The sequence below is a fragment of the Elgaria multicarinata genome, chromosome 1, assembly GCF_023053635.1.
Source record: "Elgaria multicarinata webbii isolate HBS135686 ecotype San Diego chromosome 1, rElgMul1.1.pri, whole genome shotgun sequence".
NCBI classification, from domain to species: Eukaryota; Metazoa; Chordata; class Lepidosauria; order Squamata; family Anguidae; genus Elgaria; species Elgaria multicarinata.
This window is the reverse complement of record NC_086171.1, coordinates 130,466,342-130,487,274: the sequence shown is the minus strand read 5'-3', so window position 1 is coordinate 130,487,274 and position 20,933 is coordinate 130,466,342. Positions and strand designations below refer to the sequence as shown.

At 41.6% G+C, this 20,933-nt stretch overlaps 1 protein-coding gene across 1 annotated transcript in view; it reads right to left on the bottom strand.

Annotated features, from left to right (window-relative positions):
* The window catches only part of LOC134403500 (vitellogenin-2-like), a 43,444-nt gene that overhangs the window by 9,723 nt on the left and 12,788 nt on the right, over nucleotides 1-20,933 (bottom strand). Inside the window, exons 13-32 of the mRNA XM_063133783.1 lie at nucleotides 20,732-20,829; nucleotides 18,695-18,819; nucleotides 18,442-18,543; nucleotides 17,389-17,502; nucleotides 17,000-17,174; nucleotides 15,551-15,620; nucleotides 15,007-15,192; nucleotides 13,857-13,977; nucleotides 12,007-12,175; nucleotides 11,812-11,903; nucleotides 10,702-11,009; nucleotides 10,055-10,380; nucleotides 9,714-9,763; nucleotides 8,641-8,694; nucleotides 6,677-6,826; nucleotides 6,110-6,289; nucleotides 5,745-5,884; nucleotides 4,739-4,877; nucleotides 2,764-2,875; nucleotides 1,941-2,127 (exon numbers count right to left, since the gene is read on the bottom strand). Coding sequence (XP_062989853.1) covers nucleotides 1,941-2,127; nucleotides 2,764-2,875; nucleotides 4,739-4,877; nucleotides 5,745-5,884; nucleotides 6,110-6,289; nucleotides 6,677-6,826; nucleotides 8,641-8,694; nucleotides 9,714-9,763; nucleotides 10,055-10,380; nucleotides 10,702-11,009; nucleotides 11,812-11,903; nucleotides 12,007-12,175; nucleotides 13,857-13,977; nucleotides 15,007-15,192; nucleotides 15,551-15,620; nucleotides 17,000-17,174; nucleotides 17,389-17,502; nucleotides 18,442-18,543; nucleotides 18,695-18,819; nucleotides 20,732-20,829 — 2,898 coding nt within the window. The remainder of the gene's footprint in view (nucleotides 1-1,940; nucleotides 2,128-2,763; nucleotides 2,876-4,738; nucleotides 4,878-5,744; nucleotides 5,885-6,109; nucleotides 6,290-6,676; nucleotides 6,827-8,640; nucleotides 8,695-9,713; nucleotides 9,764-10,054; nucleotides 10,381-10,701; nucleotides 11,010-11,811; nucleotides 11,904-12,006; nucleotides 12,176-13,856; nucleotides 13,978-15,006; nucleotides 15,193-15,550; nucleotides 15,621-16,999; nucleotides 17,175-17,388; nucleotides 17,503-18,441; nucleotides 18,544-18,694; nucleotides 18,820-20,731; nucleotides 20,830-20,933) is intronic.

Genomic DNA, 20,933 nt, shown 5'->3' with positions numbered 1-20,933 from the left:
GCAGGATGGCATATTAACCACCTTGAATACCCAACAATAAACCATGGGGTCTCAAGGTGGGTTTTTAAGAAAAATAACCCACACTGCATGGTTAGCCAGTCACCCAGCGGAAAATGCCCTAGTTTTGAACAACACACTAACCCATGGTTTAATAACAACTGACACTCAACCCTTCAGTGTGGGTGAGCATGTTGTGTGAATCCAGCCAATGTGTTCCAGTTATTTCCAGTAAAATAGATCTTAGTCTCTTATCTAAGCATTATTTTCCATGGGGGAGTAAAAAAACGACACTGAATATCACTTATGCAGTTCTTGATTTGCATAGTCATTTGTCCAAAAGCCAAGCCCATTTCTACTCTTCCTGGATTCATTTAAATCTAAGCTTATATTCTGCTATTCTTAGCTCCTCATTGCTCAGTTAGATAATCACTCCCCATCATGATTTGCTGTTGTTTTATTCTTGCACACCAATTCAGTTTTTTTGAAAAACTGGAGAAGTGTTTGTTTACACCATCTTTCCAAAACCCTGCACCCTCCAGGTATGTCAGGCTATAAGTCTCACTATCCACAGCCAGATGGCCACTGGCCTGAAGGGCGCCATGTTGGGGAAAGTGTTAATTGGCCCAGGGAGGAAGAAAGTACAGAGAACAAGCATAAGTGTAGATACACAGAAATAAACATCTCAAATAGACTGGATGTATGCCAGACATGATAATACCACCCAAATTAGCCACTTAAAAGTGCAGCCCTATACATGTCATTCAGAAGTTAGTCCCACTGAATTCAGTGGGGCTTAGTCTCAGATAAATGGGTGTAGGATTTATTTATTTATTTAAAATATTTATATCCCGCCCTATATCACTAAGATCTCAAGGCGGCGTACAGATAAAAACATACAGTATAAAACAATAAATATACAGTTAAAAACAAATTAAACCATAATCCAAGTTAAAACAATATATAATTTAAAAGCAATAGATGCAGTTAAAACAGTTAAAACAATGTGCCAGTGAGTTTAACCATCAAAGGCTTTGTTAAAAAGCCATGTTTTTACTTGGCGTCGAAACGCAATCAATGTTGGCGCCAATCGGGCCTCCAAGGGGAGGGCATTCCACAGTCGAGGTGCCACCACAGAGAAAGCCCTCTCCCTTGTCCCATCATAACGTATACGTTGCATTGGTGGGATGCGGAGAAGGGCTCCTCCAACAGATCTAAGGTCTCGGGCAGGCATGTATAAGGAGAGGCGCTCTCTCAGCCCTCTCCTTGCAGCCTTACTGTTTTCAACTCAACATCCAAGACTCTGTTTTGGATTCCATCACTGGCTGAAACACGGTGGTCCTTCATAAGGAGCAGGGTCTTTTCAGCTGTGGTGCCAATCACGTGGAATGCCCTTCCTAGGAAAACCCAACCAGCCCTGACACAATGTTTTAGATCCCAAGGGAGGAAGTGGCCATTTTCAAAAAAAGAAAAACCCATGGTTGTTCTTCTCTTCTGCCATTGCACTGGGGTTGTTCCTCATCACTTTTAATCTTCTGTTGGTTTTTTTAGGTGTATGTGTGTGTGTGATATAGTTGGCTCTCCTGCTCCCCCATGCTTCCCTTTTTGTTTTTATGACTATTCTTGATATTAATTAATTAATTAATTTTGATTTATATCCTGCTTTCCAAACAAACAAAAATGGCACTCAAGTCAGAGTATATGATATTGTCGTTTTGATTTTTTTTAATGATTTGAATGCTGTACTCTTGATTGATCTTGTTATTAAGAGCCCTTCTAGTTTCTTTCTGAAGAAGAGCAGGGCAAAAATATTTTACCCCCCCAAAAAAAAAAAAAAAGAATACCCCCCTACCCTTTGTGTCAATTGAAGAGGCTGAAACTTTCCCTCTCCAGTTCACAGACTGGGTTATTGCAAAAATGATTCTGCAATTAAGTGTGCTTACTTGTTGCCAATATTGATCTTGAGTAATGGGGAGTTTTCATGATCAGATTCATATTTCATTTGCACCATAAGTTTCTTGTGACAGCTACAGTCTCGTAACAAGAGCATGAAACAGTCTGGAGGCATATTTTTAGAGGTCTCTTCTCCATTGAAGCCTAAGACCACTCGATCGTCTACTCTGCAAATACCTGAAAACAAGGAAAGAAACACGTGTGAGAGAAAGAGAGGAGCAAGTTTAGAATGCCGTGGGAGCAACTAATGAAAGCTGCATATTGAGACTTCTAGGAGTTTGTTTAATATTTATGATGTCAGAGAAAAATGCGGACATTTTGTAGGCACCTTTTAGAGGAAGATCTGTTTGGTGACCATCTGAACATTTTTTATTCATTCATCCAGTACAAGCCACATTCAGCAATGGGTTTTTTTTATGGCTATTCAGAAGACTGCATTTTAAAACACATGTCTTTGAAGTAAGATTAAAAATGATAAAACCATGGTGTTCATGCAGAAGTTTAGAGGAACACTTCGGTCAATTAAATTGGATCCTGCAAGCTTATGTCCACAAGAATTTGACAGCATTGTAATGAAAAAATACGGAGATGTTTAAAGAAACAAATTTGCAAAAAGAATATATATTTTAAAGGGTTAAAGCTAGGATTAGGTTGGGTACCACTCCCCTCCCCCTGATAATGTTGGACTACAACTCCCACTGCCTATACTCACTGGGGCTAATGGGAGTTGGAGCAAAAAACAAACAAACTTCTGAAGGGCCACAGGCACCCCACACCTTGAGTAAAGGCTATGGTGATGATGGAAACACTGACCATTCACACTAGCAAGGATCCTAGTTGGAATGTCCCAGATTTTGGGGATTTGGATGGAGGGGTCCAGAGGCAATGAATATAGAAGCTTGTAGTCTTCATCAAAATAGGTCCTCTGGAAAAAAAATACAAAAACTGATTACAAATTAAACAGAACTAATGTCCCTTCATTCCAGCACCATCTACACAAGCATATAACTCATATGTCAAGACCTCAGTTCGTTCACACAGGATTCAACAACATCATTATTCATCAACACTTTCGCACTTCATCTTTGACTATTCCTTCATATTTGTAAATTGGTCAACCAAATCATACTGGCCAGGTAAATTATCTCACATCATATGTTGAAAAGGATCAGCTGAACAACTTTAAAACAAGCACTGTGGAAACTATTTCATATGTAAGTGAATACAGTAGCACTGGCCTGCAAGGTTTCCTCACTTCACATGTGTTGCCAAGCTCCCCTAAATTCTATCACATCTGGAAAAAGACTGTATTCCGACCTTGGAGAAGGGCCGAAGAGCAGCCTCCTTTAGGACAATTCAGCTCCTGCATGTCCCAAATAAAACTGCATACATGACTCTTTGCAGACATCTTTCTGTGGCTGGATTTCCTTTACCCATCCTTCTTAACACTTGCAAATTTCAGATTTTGCCTCAAGTTGACAACCCGAAGTAGGGACTGAGAAATATTTTATGTTGGTTTTTAGCCTTCCTGCTTAAGCCAAATGGAAGGGGGAAAGGCAATTTTTACCTCAAAAGAGTGGCACAGGAATACCATCTACTAAGCCTATGTGGCTATCTTTTGTCATCTTGGTGAAACCCCTCTGTTTAAGACATTAACCAAAATCCTCCTACCTATTTCTCACCTGCATTTGTGAGGACCAGAGATGCTATGCAAAAGACCCATCTCCTTCCCCCTCTTCTTATATCAGGAAAGAGAAAGAAAAGGCTTGTGGGATTTTTTTTCTCCTCTCTGATTGGCACATGGAAACCCACTTCCCAAATCTGATGGGTCATCTTGAAGTGAGAACTTAGAATTTAGTAACTAAAACAAAACTAAGAGGAGGAAGAAAAGACCACCCCAGGTTTCTGGATTTCGGGATTCTTTCAATCCAGGAAAGTCCCTCTTGTTTGCTGTTCAGAAGAGCACCCTACACCCCCAATCTTCTCTCCTCCCGTTTGTTCCAGAAGGAGCTCAATAGACCTTCCAGCGCTCTCACTTCAGTGGGTACAGGAAAGGTCAATCTTTGCTTCCTTCTAGTTGGTCCATAAACCAGTTAACTCTCTTTTCTCTGTGTGTTTCCTCATATTCCACCCCATCACCAAATCCAAAACCCCTTGACTTTGGAGGAGCTCTTGTTTGTTTGTTTGCTTGCTTGCTTTAAATCTGTTTCTCGTTTAAATGATCCCAGGCTGAAACTTCTCCGCCTTTCTCATAATTAGCCACACACGCCTCATTTGTTAGAACAGCACTCAAGTTCACCAATTTTGGGCTGGCATTTGCCTCCCACTTCAAGGGCTAGTTTTCATTTTGGCTATTGTAAGTCATTGCTCTTTAAAATGCCACACTGCCATCACTCCTTTTTGAATGCACACACACAAAGTTTTCTAAGCATCATGCTGCCCCTAGCTTTACTTCTAATTTTCAAATGCTGGTGCTGACCTCTTTTACACTTCTCAGTGTTTATGCTATTTATGGCTAAATCGTCTATTTCCCACGATTTTAATTCATTTGAATTCTTTAATAAAACGAATCATTGCCTTATGTGTGCACTTGCTTTGTATCTATATAATGTGCTTACATAAACATCCATGTAAATCAGAGCATACATCTTAGCATGTGACCATATGGTAGTTGTTCTAGGACCACCTCCGGAAGGTCATAAAAATCGTAAAAAAGGAAGTCTCCGATTTCTGCTTGAATTAACCCTTTCACATCTGTACCACTGAAATAATACCATGCACAACTCACATCTTCCGTCCTCATGACCACGGCAGCATCTTTTTCAGTAATTAAAGCTAAAATCACTGTGATCTCTTGCGAGGGGTTTCTTTGAACTATTTCTGTAAGGCCCATCTTGAAAGCAACTCCAGGGATCAGCTCCTGAAACCTTGAAAAGGATAGGAAGACTAACTTAACCCAGTATAGTCATTTAAAGGGGGAATGAAACGCATTCTGCACATCCTTAAATAAAACATTCTCCAAACAGCCTTCAGGTCCAAGGTGAAACAATTGCAGCTAATCTACAATATGACCAATGCAGGCAACAGAGGATGAGGTTAGTGTTTTAAGTTGGTTTTGGAGGGCCTGGAAATCATGAACCTGATTCACACTAGGCAATGAAGATTATTATTCTTTTGCTCATACAGAAAAAGAACATGGCCATAGAAACTTTCCAGGAAGGCATGCTCTGGAGAGAGGTTGATCTAGGAGAGAAGCAGGGTTTTATACAAGATTGCTGATTGGTTGCAAGGAGGAGTAAAAGGGTGAGGCTTTGATCCTTTCCTCTTTAAGCACCCACTGCTAGTGTACACAAAGATGGCTGCCTGTCAAGGGAGGGAACCAATAGTGCGTACTTAGTTAAGAAGCCGGTATATTATTTCTGGTGGAGCCTCCTGATCAGCTATAATAAGGAGGCTAGCTGCATCTAAGAATCTCCTTTTAGTGACTAAAAAATTGTACATGCGCGGTGGGCCAGCAGGCCTGATCTGGCTCCCGGCCTAAACTGCTAGTTTCCAACCTTGTCAGAAGAAAAAGCTAGCAGCTTTTTCAGAAGGCTGTTCTTCTGCAGCAAATACGTTCCTAACCCATTTTATATGTTCCAAATTGCAAGGTTGGGGCGAAATTTCAATTAAGACTAGACATCCTGTTTGCCAAAGTCATCAGTGAGACTTTCTTTCATTAGAAAGATCAGCATGATAAAAAAGACCAGTTGCTAGGTCATCAATGAATTGTTTAAATGTATACATTTTCTCACCTTTCCATATACTCCATCTGTTGTTTTGGAAGGTTGGAATGTGTTAACTTCCCCTGCACAGCTAGATGCTTATCAAACAAACCTATCTCCATTTCTGCTCCAAGTTTCGCCTTTAACCCTGCGCCTGTTTCCAGCAAAGCCTAAGCAGTGAAGAAGAATGATAACACAATTAAAATAAATAAATAATGCATCATGGGATTTAATGCAATAAGGAAAATGCTTCTCAGGGACCAGCATGCCACCCTCCCCCAATCTAGTGCTCTCCAGTGTGCTGGATTAGCTGAGAATTATGCAAGTTGTAGTCCGGCCCAACTGGAGAGCAGCAGGTTGGGGAAAGCTGCAATATACTTTGCAGAGAGACTCACCTCTAGTTTGTAAGGGTTGGGCATTCCAGCTTCCAAGACAGCAACTGTCTTGTCTGGCTGTTCAAAGCTTTTCACGTTGATTTTCACCTGGGAGGAGCTAGAGAGCAGCGCAGCAGTGAATCCAACTTCTTTCTTATCATGACGGAGGGCCAGGAACTTAGCATACATAACTGTTTTCAACTTTAGGGCCAGAAAAAGAAAAAAGTTCTTTAGATTGCTGATCTTGTAAAAGAAACAATGCAAACATATTGCTTTGAATTGGCAGGCAGAGGTGCTAAATGCTCCCAAATATTTCAATAAAGGTTCTTATTTGATGAGCCTTATTTTACGCTGAGAAATATTCTAACATTAATGTTAATATCAGAATCTGAACTATATTTTAATTGAGAATGGTCTTAATGTCTGTCTTGGATCAAAAGGCAACATATAAACCTAAAATCAGAGTAAACAAATTTTAATCTGGTTACTATATTTTCCTGTTTGTGCTTCCTAAGCCAGCTTTGTAGTGTTGTTACAACAACTCATTAGTGTTGTTCTTTGCTAAAGGGAATATATTTTGATACTGACCGGTGTGCCTTTTGTGTCTTCTTGGCTGCTAGAATCATAATTGGAGGAAGATGAGGAGCTGCGTCTTTTTATGTTGCTGCTGCTGCTGGTTCTTCTGCTGCTGCTGCCGCGCCTGCTTTTTCTACTGCTATCCGTTTGCTGTTTCCTTGACTGCAAAAATAAATATGAAAAAAATGTCCAAGACTTATTGCAAGTTCCAAACTAAACAGTGTTGAAGGCAAGGAAAACTGTCCAATTGACAGTTATAGATGACTTTGAACTAGGTGGTGTTCCTTGATAGATTGCATAGTAAATAGCCATCTCTCTGAGTAATGGTAGTGCAATTGCTTAGGACAGCCATCCCCAGCCTGGTGACCTTCTGATGTGTTGGACTGCAACTCCCAGAATTGCCAGCCAGCATGGGTCCCTGGCCATGCTAGCTGGGGATCAGGGCCAGCATCAAAGATAGTCATGATTGGGCACCTGATGGGGCCCCACATCCCAGCGGGGGGGGGGGGGGGGGCATTGACAAGAGCCCGCTGGAGTTGTTCCTCCTCTTCGCTTTGCAATCTGCTTGTTCAGCTGCTGCTTCTCTGCCCAGACAACAGTGGTGGTGGTGAGAAGGAGAAGCAGCAGATGCCACTGCCTACTTGTTCACTGGCTCTATCTGAGAAGTAGGAGCAGTGATGAGAAAGAGGAGGAGCAATAGCCGTTGGTGACAACGAGCTTTATCACACCAGCGTTATACTGTGCAATCACTGCGAATTGCGTGCAAAGGACTCCGAAGTTTTCCAGTTTCCAGTATAATCTGCTTTTATTGTGAAGAACTCTGAAGTTTTCCAGTTTATAATCTGCTTTGACTGTGAAGTACTCCCATGCATCGTGCTTTAATTGTGCTATAAAAGACCCGACCTATTTTGCTACTAGTTTTAGAGCGAATCATTTGTTGTTTTCCGAGCAGCCGCTAGGGGCACAGGAGCAGGATTTGATATGTTTAAAGAAAAATTAAACAAATGCTTACATCTGTGTAAGTTTTAAAGATAAAGATATCAAAATTGGCACAATAATAGATATTAAGGATACCTTTAAGCATACCAAATTTGAGTCGGATTGGGTCATCCATTGATTTTTTAATGATTTTTTTTACATTTCCCCACTTAAACCCATTTCCTGGTATGCAAAGGATCTTAGGAGCGCTGCCGCCTGGGTTGTGATTTAGCTAACAACAACAACGGCGACAGCTTAGCGCTGTAGGGGATAATTTAAGGGAAACAGGTACATGGGATGAAGCTAAACAGCAGCGAGGGAGGATGTCCGTTAAAGGTATCTTGCCTAAGGGCTCTCAAAAACCTGGAGCCAGCACTGTTGGGAATTATGGCCATTGCAATCCAACCCATCTGGAGGACAATCGGCTGGAGAAGGCTATTTTAGGACGATTCTGCCCTATATATTTTCATGATGGCGGTGGGAGTGAGTAGGATAGGTGTCGCTCCTGCTGGAGAAAAAGGATTACACACAGCTATTACCACAGGCATCAACCTCTCCTCCACCCTGTTGATCCAAAAGGGCTGCAGTCACTTCCTGAAAGGACTATGTTACAATTGCAGTGAAAGTTTATTAGGGCTTTTAAAAGAATCTCGACACATCAGCACTTCAAAAGGAAAAAGATGGAAGGGCAATGGGGAAACTTTGGGGATGCAGTTATTTGGGATGGACACTGTCTGGCTTGAAAGGAATACAGAATAGAACTAATGGTGTTTGAATAACCGAAGCAAGTATGTAGAATGGAAGCAACCCAAGATTCAGAAGCCCTTATCACTCATACATTTCAGGGCAACATCAGTAGAAAGAACATCTTATAAATAATACCATGCTACTAATGTTCTGTTGATAATTTTCTAGCTTGACCTTTTGCTTTGTGGGTTTTCTCTCTCTCGCTAAGCTTTCTATGCCAACAACTAGTAGACTAAGCTGAAAAATCTTACCTGCTGTTTTTGCACTGATCTGAATGTCATCTCATAAATCTCTTTTGGACCGTCCTTTAAAAAAAGAGAGAGAAAAAAGGGGGAAAACAGGAAAGTTAAAGAGCAATCAAGAGAAGAAAGGGTTTTTGAAATCATGGAATCATGGAGATGGAAGGGGCCATCAGGTCCAACCTCCTGCTCAATGCAGGAATCCAGTTTGAAGCATCCCTGACAGATGGCTGTCTAGTCTCTGCTTGAATGCCTCCAGTGACAGAGAGCCCACTATCTCCCTAGGCAGTTGGCTGCATTATCCGATTACTCTGACCATTAGGAAGTTTTTCCTGATGTTCAATGAAAACCTGACTTCCTGTAGCTTAAGCCCATTATTTCATGTCCTTGTTTTGACCACGTCGGGTCTGCAGCATGGGGCGGCGCAAGGCGCCGTGCCACCACATTGGCGCGCCTTCCTACCGTCTACAGCCACGCCCACCCACCTGAGCACAGACACGGCAGTTCCAGAGCACCTAGGAGCATCCGCGCCCCTTCTTCCACAGTTAGGGGTTGTTTGTTTTAAATTGGTCTTGTTCTTTTTTCTTCCTTTTTTAAAGCTGTAAATGCGAAGGATCGCATTTTCAGCTAAATGCAGGAGAACAAGGGGAGAGGAATGGGGTGCTTCCTCCCTCACAGAATATCCAACCCCCTCTTTAATTTTATTTATTATTTATTTATTTTTAACAAGGGTCCACAGAGGTGCGGAGCAAGTGGCCGACTTTTTTAGAGCAAAGCTTCGGGGCTTTGCCCCTGGATCACTTCGGAGTGGTGTCTGTGTCATGAAGATCACCTGCCGCCACTCCAAAGCTACCGCGGGGGAAAGCGCCCGTCTAGACAAGCCCTGAGTCAGGACAGGAGTTGAGGAGTTAACTCTTTTCTTTCTCACCTGTCAGCATTTTGCCATCTTCTCTGAGAAGCTGGTCTGCCATTTTGTAGAGATGAGTAACAGCCACTTGTTTACCCTACATCCCTCCCATCAAATGTATATTATTAATTTCTACACTCTTAACACAAGGATACTGACCCTATTAAAGGCTGCCCACCCCAAACATCCTGTCACTCAGAGATAAGTGTGGCACATGAAACAATAAATCTTCACAAGCAAGAACAAGGCAAGTTTGGGGATACAGAAATGGAGCACTGGTGGAGGCAAACATCCAGGGAAAACTGCAGGATTGCTGTGGGTTGGCCACAACATCATGTGTTGCAACGACCCCAAAGTGCTCTCCCTCCGCACTAAATTTTGGTGTAGATTGACCCCTTTTGGCCTGCCCATCTACCATAACATACCCATCAGCTCTAGCCGGAGCAATGGCAGTTACCTTTTTGGGGGAACTTTTGGCACTTGCTCTGCTGCTGCTGCTAGAGTCGCTGCTGCTGCTACTGCTGTCACTGTTGCTGGAATCGCTGCTGCTGCTGGAGCTGGAGTTGCTGCTGGAGTCACTGCTGCTGCTAGAATCACTGCTGCTGCTGCTAGAATCACTGCTGCTAGAATCACTGCTGCTGCTGCTAGAATCACTGCTGCTAGAATCACTGCTGCTGCTGCTGGAGTCACTGCTGCTGGAGTCACTGCTGCTGGAGTCACTGCTGCTAGAATCACTGCTGCTAGAATCACTGCTGTTAGAATCACTGCTGTTAGAATCGCTGCTGCTGCTGGAACCACTGCTGTTAGAATCACTGCTGTTAGAATCGCTGCTGCTGCTAGAATCACTGCTGTTAGAATCGCTGCTGTTAGAATCGCTGCTGCTGCTGGAACCACTGCTGCTGCTGCTGCTGGAGCCGCTGCTGCTACTGCTGGAGCCGCTGCTGCTACTGCTGGAGCCGCTGCTGCTACTGCTGGAGCCGCTGCTGCTACTGCTGGAGCCGCTGCTGCTGCTACTGGAGCCGCTGCTGCTGCTACTGGAGTCGCTGCTGCTGCTACTGGAGTCGCTGCTGCTGCTACTGGAGTCGCTGCTGCTGCTACTGGAGTCGCTGCTGCTGCTACTGGAGTCGCTGCTGCTGCTACTGGCGTCGCTGCCACGATGGTGAGACTTGTCCTGGCAATGGTGCTTGTCCGTACAGCGGACTCCACTCTTAATCTCATTCCTGCTGTTGCTGGTGGTGGAGTCACTGTTGCTGCTGCTGCTGGCATCGCTGCGAGGAGACCTATTGTGATGACCACGCTTCTGTTTGCGGTGATCACTCTGGCTCTCGCTGCTGCTGTCGCTGCTCCTGGTGCTGTCGCTGCTCCTGGTGCTGTCGCTGCTCTTGGTGCTGTCGCTGCTCTTGGTGCTGTCGCTGCTCTTGGTGCTGTCGCTGCTGTCACTGCTCCTGATCTCAACTGTTTTTTTACTGTGTCCCTTTATAATACAGGAGGAAGACAAAGAGTGGGTCTGGGGCTCAATTGATTCCTCATCAGTGTCCTGCTGCATTATTCAAAGAAATGCAAAGAAATGCCTTTATTTATTTATTAAAAATCATACATATACATGCACACAGCTTGTGTCATTACTTTGCATTTGTTCATCTTCTTTTCTTAGCAAGGAAACAAAAGAATTGCTAAGGAGGCTGGCTGCATATTGCATTACATGTGCTGTGATTATAGTCGCTACAAAGAAGGTGGATGTTGGCAAGCAAAGGTTGCCCATTCTTTCAAAAAGAAATTATATCTCTGGCAGATGGAACCCCTTGATTTTTACCTAGATGGCTTTGACTCAGGACTTCTTCACACAGCACTGGGTTAAACTATGGAATTTGCAGCCACAAGATGTAGTAATGGCCACACATTTGGATGGCTTTAAAATGGGGTTGGGTAAATTCCTGGAGGAGAAGGCTATCAATGCCTACTAGTCCTGATGACTATGTGCTACCTCCAGTATCAGAGTCAGTAAGTCTATGTACAGCAGTTGCTGGGGTTATATAGGCGGGAGGGTGCTGCTGCACTCATGTCTGGCTTGTGAGTTTCCCATGGGTAGAGCTGGACAGCCACTGTGTGATCAGAATTGCTGGACCAGATGGACTCATGGTCTGATCCTGTAGGGCTCTCCTTACGACTCTCTAAAAATGGTACAGACCCAACACAGTTCTCCTTGTGGATTGTTTCACTGAATGTTTAATTTGTATAAAGAAGCTGATGATTTATGGTCAGTGTCATTTACATACCTTTTCTTCATCATAGGATCTCAAGTCCCTCCTCATCCTCAGTGGTTGAGGGTTGAGCTGGAACTCTGCCTTGACCTTATCGATCGGACAATCTGTACAGATGACAATTCACATACGTACATTTGAAAATGAGCACAATTTCACAAATGCTTATAGGAATACAAATTGGATGTTCTGATGGCAAGATAGTTGTACCTGTTATCATATTAACTATCATTTTGTGATATGCAGCAGCCATGTGGAGCAGTGAACGTGTTAAAGGCAAAACGTCATCGGCTTGTTGTATAATTGCAATATGGGTCGTCAGACATGGAATGGACAATTTGAACTCCTCTTGCTGGCGTTTTTTGGAAGGATTTCTTTGCTGCATTTAACATAGGTTTATCAATATTTCGCAATAGGCCCCAATACAATAATATACAACAGGTGAACAATATGCAATATTGTGATATGCAATATATAAGATTCAAACTTCCAGGGATAGCCAAAGCAATTTTGGCACATTTGGGCTTGTTGTTTAATGAGGGCTGTGAAAACACCCCTTGTTTAGAAGCACTCCAAGCCAGGGGTGTTGAATCTCTTTCTGCCCGAAGGCCAAACTCAATTTCAACGAAGCTGTTGGGGGTGGTGGGGAGGGAGTGTTCCAGTGGTGGGAGGAGCCAATGGTAAAAAGGTCAGGACCACAATAACAGCGTATATTAGCTAAACACTCTTGCTGCAGATAACTAAGACTTAAGACAGCCTTTTTAAATTGGGGGGGGGGGGGGAGGAAGCTGTACAAAACCCAGAAAGTTACCAAATGAGTTGGGGGAAAGGTGTGGAACATGGGGGAAAGGGGCATGGCCTTCTAGGGCACCCCAGAGAGCACAAATTGAGGCTCCAGGTGGGCCTATTTTGCCCACAGGCCTGAGGTCCAACATCTCTGCACGAAGCTATTGGGTTTATGGAACGGCCTGCCTGCTTATTTATAACATCTCATTATTAATGCATTTTGGAGTTTATGTTAGTTGTTCTGTTTCACTTTTACTCTTTTATTGTAAACTTTCCAGTGTCACATTGGGAGGTAAAAGGTTAGAAGAATTAATAATAATTCCAATATGCTAATAATAATAATAATAATAATAATAATAATAATAATAAATTTTTTAACATTTCCATTTGCATGATGAACAAAGTGAGGGACTCCTAAGGATGATAAAGGTTGGGAACATGGGGTGGGGCAAGGACACTGTCAGTTATGAGCTATGGGAAATAGTGGAAATTACACAAGGGGGGAAAAGGCGTTTGATAACTGTTGCAATTGCCAATGCTGCAGCAACCAAGCATTAGGAAGAGTTGAATGTCATAAACTGAGAAGCTTTGACCTACATAAATAAAGTAGACATAAGAAAGGGTGAATTCAGCATATTTTAAACTGTTGTTTTTTCCCAGAGGTTCAGCTTGTTTGTGTACCATCAAATCCAATATGAAGATAATACGTAGATTTGATAATTGTCAAGAACTTGCTAAATAATGAAATTAACTGGTAATTCTAAATATTCATTAATAATTTGGGAAGGCCAAATGTCAGACAAATTCTGACATACTATTTATTTATTTTCAAATTTTGTTCGAAAAATAAATAAATAAATCCCACCTGTCTGCTAATCAGTCTCCAAGAAAATTTACAATTAATAAAACTATTAGCAATGTTTTAATTTATCTCAATAATCACCAAGTATCTTACTTGTTTTTACAAATCACCAATATCTTTAAAATGGCTGCAATACCTAATGCATTGATTTTATTAGTTATTAGACTTGTATACTACCCAACTGGTAAATGCCCTGGGGCAGTTTGCAATCATTAGTTTCATTAGTTATACTAACCAAACCTGGAGACATCATTATTTCACATTTACCACTAGATTTCTACCATTTCCAAGCACCTTCAACAGAAATTTAATTTCACCCCCAGTTCCATCCTTTAGCAATGTATACATGCAAGACCAGGAAATAGACATTTACCACAAGACACATATGCACACACATGGAAGAGATACTTACTTTATTGCTGCCTTTTCCTACACTGAAGTGTCCATACAAGATGTCAACTGCAAATTCAGCTGGAAGAACTGGAGCCGTTTTCTCAAAGTTCAGACCTCTTGATACAACACGTCCCTCGTGGCTGTGTAGATTTGCAGTGAAAACTATTTAACTTATGAGATTAGGAAGCATGACAAATTCAAAGGAAAAAACTTATTCACAGCCAGGAATACAGCAAGGTGACAGAAAACAAGCTCCCCATATATAGAAACTGTGGATCGGTTCTTAATATCTTCCATTCAAGAACTTTTTGGGTATCAGAAGTGGGAAATGACAAAATCCAAGAACTTGGAGAGTAGATGGCACTAGAGCTGTGTCAAATATTTCTACCTTGTTTTATCAATCATTATTTGACAGAAAAGAAATGGCTTTTGAACTTTTTTTTAAAGGGAAAGAAAATGTCAGTGAAATTCTTGTGGGGGGGTAGGTGGGGGGCGCTTCTTGTGTCTACCTTCGTTATGAGGTGACCACTGTGTGTGTATATATGTGTGTGTTTGTGTGGGGGTGGGAGGGAGAGAATGTGCATCCTATCTTCCATTGTTCAATCATTTCTCTGGTGGACTACAGTGTCTCTGGCTTCCCACGCTTCAATTGACGGGGTCATGAGGTAACTCCTCCCATGGGACTTTTTCAGATCAGGAAGCGTGGGCAGCTGGAGCAGCTGCAGAGCAATGAAGAGATATGTAATAGAAAGAAAGAAAGAATTCACAGCACCCTTGACCACCATGCAACGATAAAGTAAGCTTACAATACCAACAGAAATTCTAATGAAATTCAAAAGCACCCTGAGAACAAGGCAGAAAAAATTAAGCCTCTTTTGTGGCTGGCTAGCAGACGGGTGGGAGAGTAGGGAGAGAAACCCTTTGGGGAATTGGAGGACAGATGCCAGCGGAGTGCTGGATGGCACAATTAGAAAATTCTATGAGGAAACAGAATGTTTCAGGAAGCCAATGAAAGAGCACAATACCCTGAGCTACAGCCCCTGCTTCTTTTCTAGTTCTGGCCTAAACAAATATCCTATGATCAAGTTGTATGTGTATTCTTGCTTATGACAGAAGCCTTTATGGGACAGTTTACAAGATGTTATACAAATGGAAGATAGCTATCTCACCTTGTAGTCATAATCCTATACGGTTTCTGTGGGAAGTCAAAGTTGATTTTGAAGTTCTTATTTTTCATGTCCAGTGAGGCTTCCATTTTGGGTGTGATGGTCATTTGAAAACTGGCTATACTTTCCAAAACATTCTGCAGGATACCAGCATTAACTCCAAACATAAATTTTCCCTCACCATTGAGACTGAAATAAGATGGGAAAGGCCACATATTAGACATTTGCGCACCAAATATAACCAGCAGGCCCAGCCCTAACATTAGAGAGAGTGAGGCAGCTGCAAATCATTGGTCGATTAATTTATTATTGTTGTTTTGTTATTCCCAAGTAGAGGCACTGTTGGGATTTTCTACCTCAGGCAGGGGTGGGTGGGGGAGCGGGGGAAGGAGAGCACCAGCAACATATTTGGGGCAAGCTCTAATAATAGTGTGCTGTCACACTCAGAATTCAATTTTCATTAATTAAGCAGTCAACAGTGACAATCACTTTACCCACCCACCCATCCCAACAACAACCTTGATTATAAAGGTATTATTTTGCTTACCTAATCTTGCCCTCAAGCTGAGCTTGTAGACTGGCTTCTCTGAGATCGGGGTGAGATACGTCTATTTTGCCTATAACAGACAAACGGAATTAAAAAACAGTCAAAATGTAGACAAACATATATAAAGGACTAAGTCTCTCTTAATCATGTGCTAGTGAATCTATAAGCTAAATATTGACATTAATCAACAAAACCTTTGGCTTCACTGACTACAAATTGAACAATCCTAAGTAGTAGTTCCTCCAAGACAGAACATTGACAGTGCAATCCTATGCACATCTACTGGTAAATAAATGGAGTTCAATGGGACTTACTCCCAGGTAAGTGTGTATAGGATTAAAGCTTAAATATAATAAGATGCAATATAAATAGAGATCTCATCTCTATATACCTGCTAATGATTTAGGGTGACAGTGAGCTGACACCTGGAGGATATTTTTTTTTTTTTTAGGAAAAGAGAATGCACCTCTAATTCAAATAGAGCCATAAGGAGCTCCGGGGCTAACATATATTAGCCAAGATGGCATCATAATGGTTAATGATGCTTTGCTGTGTCCACATAGTTAAGGACAGGTCTTGATTGTCCTCTCATTATGCCCCAATAAATCAGAAGTAACTTCACTGAAGTAAGACTCATTGGAGCAAATGTAAACATATGGAATCCAAGCCATATCCCAAATGCTTATGCTTTATAATAATCTGCTTTGAATTTGCAAGATGTATTGAAAGAGACACTTGATGTTTAACACTGCCGTTGTGCATCTGTATTAGGAAAAGAAATAGAGATTTCCTGCATAATCTGTAAGCAGTGCCAAAATGTAAAGAATGTGGAAAATTCTAAAGTCTCATCTGTTAAAGAATGGCTATGATGATGTGCAAACTGTATTTTCAATGGTGAGATCTGGAAGGATGAATGGTATGGCTATTGGTTTGGTAAAGGGTTAGTGGGGAGAAGGAAAGTTAATTGGTTTGGAACAAGAAAGATGTACAAGGAAATCCACCCGCTCCAGGTTTGTCAGTGTTGTCTTTTATGTTATAGGTATGGAAGATAATATCCGCCTTGTGAATGTGTTCTCATGGCTTGTGTTTCCCCCCCCTTTGTATTTAAATCAGTTAAAATAAAAAGATAAATGCATCATTTGAATAGGAAAAAGGAGGTGATGAAGCAGGAACTGGAATGGTAGGCGCTCAGGGATCCTAACTATATCCCTACCACTGATTAGTGCCCTCTTCTTAGTTCAGGAGTTTATTGTCCTGTATATATACTTGCAGACGGGTGGCAAAGATCACATGTGTTGTTGTTTCTAAAGAGTATAGCCACAGCATTAAAGCAAAGTCATTAAAACTCCTTCCGAACCCAGGTCTTGGATTCACCACGCTCTGCAGCTTTCCCCCCGGGCCTATTGTTCCCAATAAGTGGTTGTAGAATTGGATGATCTCCATGCTTACCTTTCACTGCAGCAAGTGCATTCACAATGCCACTGAAGCCTACTTCAACTGTCATACCAACAGCATTAGGAACCAGGTACCGAACTTCCAAAGGCAGAGTTTGAGTGAATTGTGTATCAGTGATGCCTTTCATGGATTCTATGTATTTCAATATTATCGCGATTATCTCCTTATACTGAAACAGGGAAAAGATTCAAAAAGGTTAAAAGACATGGAGATAAGGCTCCATGCGTTAGAGTGCAATCCTATGCATATTTAGACAGGAAAAAGTTTGACAACTCCCAGCATGACTGGCTGGGACATTCTTTGGACTTGTAGGACCTTTTCTGTCTAAATATGCATAGGACTGCACCCTGAAGCAGCTTGTGTAAGACAATAGACCACCCTACCTTCATTAATTGTTGCATTTCTTTAGTGTCAAGATAAGTGATATCATAGTCAGAAAATCTGAGAGAGGCAAATAAGAGAGGATCTATTCCAGATACTTCCTTGAATCCTGACAGCTGAAAATCAAACCAATAAGAGGTATTTAGTATTAGGTCTGTTCAAGTAAGTGGATGTAAATAAATAAAGAGCAACAGAAATGGTTTTACCATTCAATGCTGTGACCCTAAGTACACTTCCCTTGCAAATGCTCCCACCTTACAGAAGATCACTTGCCTTCTTTGTGAGCCATGATTTTACTAGCTTTATCACAATAGCGTTATACTGTGCAATCACTGTGAATTGTGTGCAAAGGACTCTGAAGTTTTCCAGTTTATAATGTGCTTTGACTGTGAAGTACTCCCATGCATCTTGCTTTAATTGTGCTATAAAGGCAAAAGACCCGACCTATTTTGCTACTAGTTTTGGAGCGAATCATTTGTTGTTTTCCAAGCGGCCACTGGGGGCGCAGGAGCAGGATTTGATATTTTTAGGCATTCAAACTAACATCTGCATTCAAACTTACTTACATCTGCGTAAATTTTAAAGATAAAGACATCAAAATTGGCACAGTAATAAATATTAAGGAGAGCTTTAAACATACCAAATTTGAATTGGATTGGGTCATCCGTTGATTTTTTATGATTTCTTACATTTCCCCCCTTAAACCGTTTTCCTGGTTTGCAAAGGATCTTAGGAGCGCTGCCGCCCGAGGTGTGATTTAGCTAGCAACAACAACAGCAACAACGACAACAACAACAGCTAAACGCTGTAGGGGATAATTCTAGGGAAACAGGTATGTGGGATAAAGCTTTACAACTTCCTCAGACTGGATTAATTTATTTAAAGGCTACAAAGTGAGTAGCTGATCATGTCGATGATTGCAGCTTACACCTCTATGGACCATGGAGATAACTTGCCACCAAATTCACCAGTGCAGCCCCCCTCACTACAACTCTGGAATCATCTTATCTACCATTTTCCTATGACAAATGCATTCAAAGAATGGAACATGCTACCTTCTGTTCAGTATCTTTTATCTTCTGATGGGCAGAGTATTGATCAAATTGGCCTTTGTGCTCCTGAAGCAGTTGCATGACGTTTGCACTTTGAAATGCAATCTTTAAAAAAAAATGAAGAAAGAAAACATTTTGAAAAGAGCATGATACGAGCCAATTAAAATGCATCCGATGTGAAGCAATATAGTCAAGGAACAAAACAAAACACAAGTATTTTTTTTCTAGAAATGAACTAAAGAAAAATAATACATACCTCTAATAGTTTAACACTTGCACCTGGGAGCAATGCTTCTGAACTAATGATGACATTTGAGGGAATCACTGATTTGTCATTCTTTACAAAGATGAATTTTCCAAGGAACCCAGAGTCATATGAACCTGCAACAGAAACAAAGACAACACAGATGTCGTAGACAAGCTACTAAACTTTGGAAACTAAAATATGATGCTTCTGCTACTATTCCTTGGAAACATTTTCCCAGGAAGCCTGAAATCATTTGTGTTTTTATTTACGAGATTCATTAGGATATTACTACTGACCTCCATTCTAAACATTTGTGCTGACATAGCCTTGCAAATAAGACCACAGACATTTGACAAATTGCCACGTCTTCACACACACACACACACACACACACACACACACACACACACACACACACACATCCTATTCCTCTCTTTGTAATGCATGACCTAACACGGATCAGGGAAATGTTTTGCACATTTTCCCTCTTTGGTCACCTGGACAGACTTGATCACAACCACTTACTTGCCACAGGCAACTAGGCAAGTGGCTATTTACAAGCCCATGTTAACAACAATGTCTTCAACACTATGATTTTGTGATGTTGTGCTGGTGCAATGATTTGCATACTCTGATTTACCACACTTTACTACTGTGCACCAAATGGCAGGATTAGGTCTGAAAGTGCTCTGTTGAACTGAGAAGTAGTGGGGAAATGTAGACATGTGATAATCTCAATTTTTGTAGTTTTACTGTCAAGGAAGGCCCTGAATGAAGAAAGTTTGCATCATAATACCTAGGACCTACTTTTCAAATGGCACACAGTGGAAAAGTCAATCATCAAGTCTTTCAGAGCCTTTTAGACATTTTTTAGATAATCAAGCCTGCACAGCTTGTGATTTTCTACAGTGAATACCACATAGCAAATGTTGTGGATTTTGAGGTAGGGCTTCCTCAGTGGTGGCCCTGCAGGTGTGGAACCAGATAGACAAAGAGGCTTGCCAAGCCATTTCATTTTTAAAATTCAGGGAATAGAGAAGAAAAAATGATTTGCCTTCTCAGGCATTTAAAACTGAGAAAATTGTGTCTGTTGCTGTCCCCTGTACTTGTGTTGTTATTATTATTGTGCTTTCTTTGTGTGTTTATGGTTTGGTCCAATGGCTTAAGTTTCTACACAGCCAAAGCACCTTATAAATAAGTAAAAACAAAACCCTCCCATCACTCCCCCATTCTTGTAGCTCAAATAGGCATGAAAACCAAGAGATGTGCTGAGAAGTGCTGGCTCCAGGACTCGGAAGGCCCTCGCACAAGACACCTTCAATGGGTCCCCTCCTTCAGTCCTCCTTCACACAACCATTGCCACAAGCAGCTATTGCTCCGCATCCTCTTTTTCATTATTGCTACCACTCGCTTGCTTGACACTTAGGGAACCAGTGAGCAAATAGGCAGCGGCATCTACTGCCACTCCTTCTTACTACCACCGTTGTCTGGGCCAGAGCAACAGGCAGGTGAATCAGCAGGTTGCCATGGTGAAGAGGAGGAGCAAGTCTAAGGCACTCTTGCCAGTGGTCTTCTGGTGGGATGTTGCTCTTTACCAGGTGCCCATCCATGCCTTCCCTTGATGCGGGTCCTGGTATCTATTTATTTATTACATTTTTATAGCTGAAGCTCCCTGGGCAGTTCACAAAAATTAAAACCATTCAAAGTATAAAACAAACAGTACAAAACCATGATATAAAATACAATATAAAAGCACAACCAGGTATTGAGCTTCTGATGCTGCTGAGCTTTATATGGACAGGTGGGCCATCAGCTACACAGGCCTGCTTAACATTATTATAATTTTTGCTCTGAATAGAATGCAGGATACAAGATACAATGTAGGATTCAAACAAAAAACAATGGTAAGAAATTAATCAAACACAGTGCAGAAATGTTTTTTTTAAAATATCCTTTAACACTTTGGAATAGAACAGGCACTTCTATGAAGGAACAATTTTGTTACTTGATAAAGAGCTGGGGAATAGATAATTATCTGCTACTCACTGCTGAAGAGCTTGAAATGAAGAACCTTGCTGTTAGGATAGTTCATTCTGTTACGATAACTGGCCATATAATTAATGACCCTACTGCAAGCAGATCGCCTAAATAAAACAGATAAGTCTATTGAAATTAGAAGCAACTAGCAGTGCAAGCCAATACAGCTCTACTCAGCAGTAAGCCCTATTGGGTTCCATGGAACTTACTC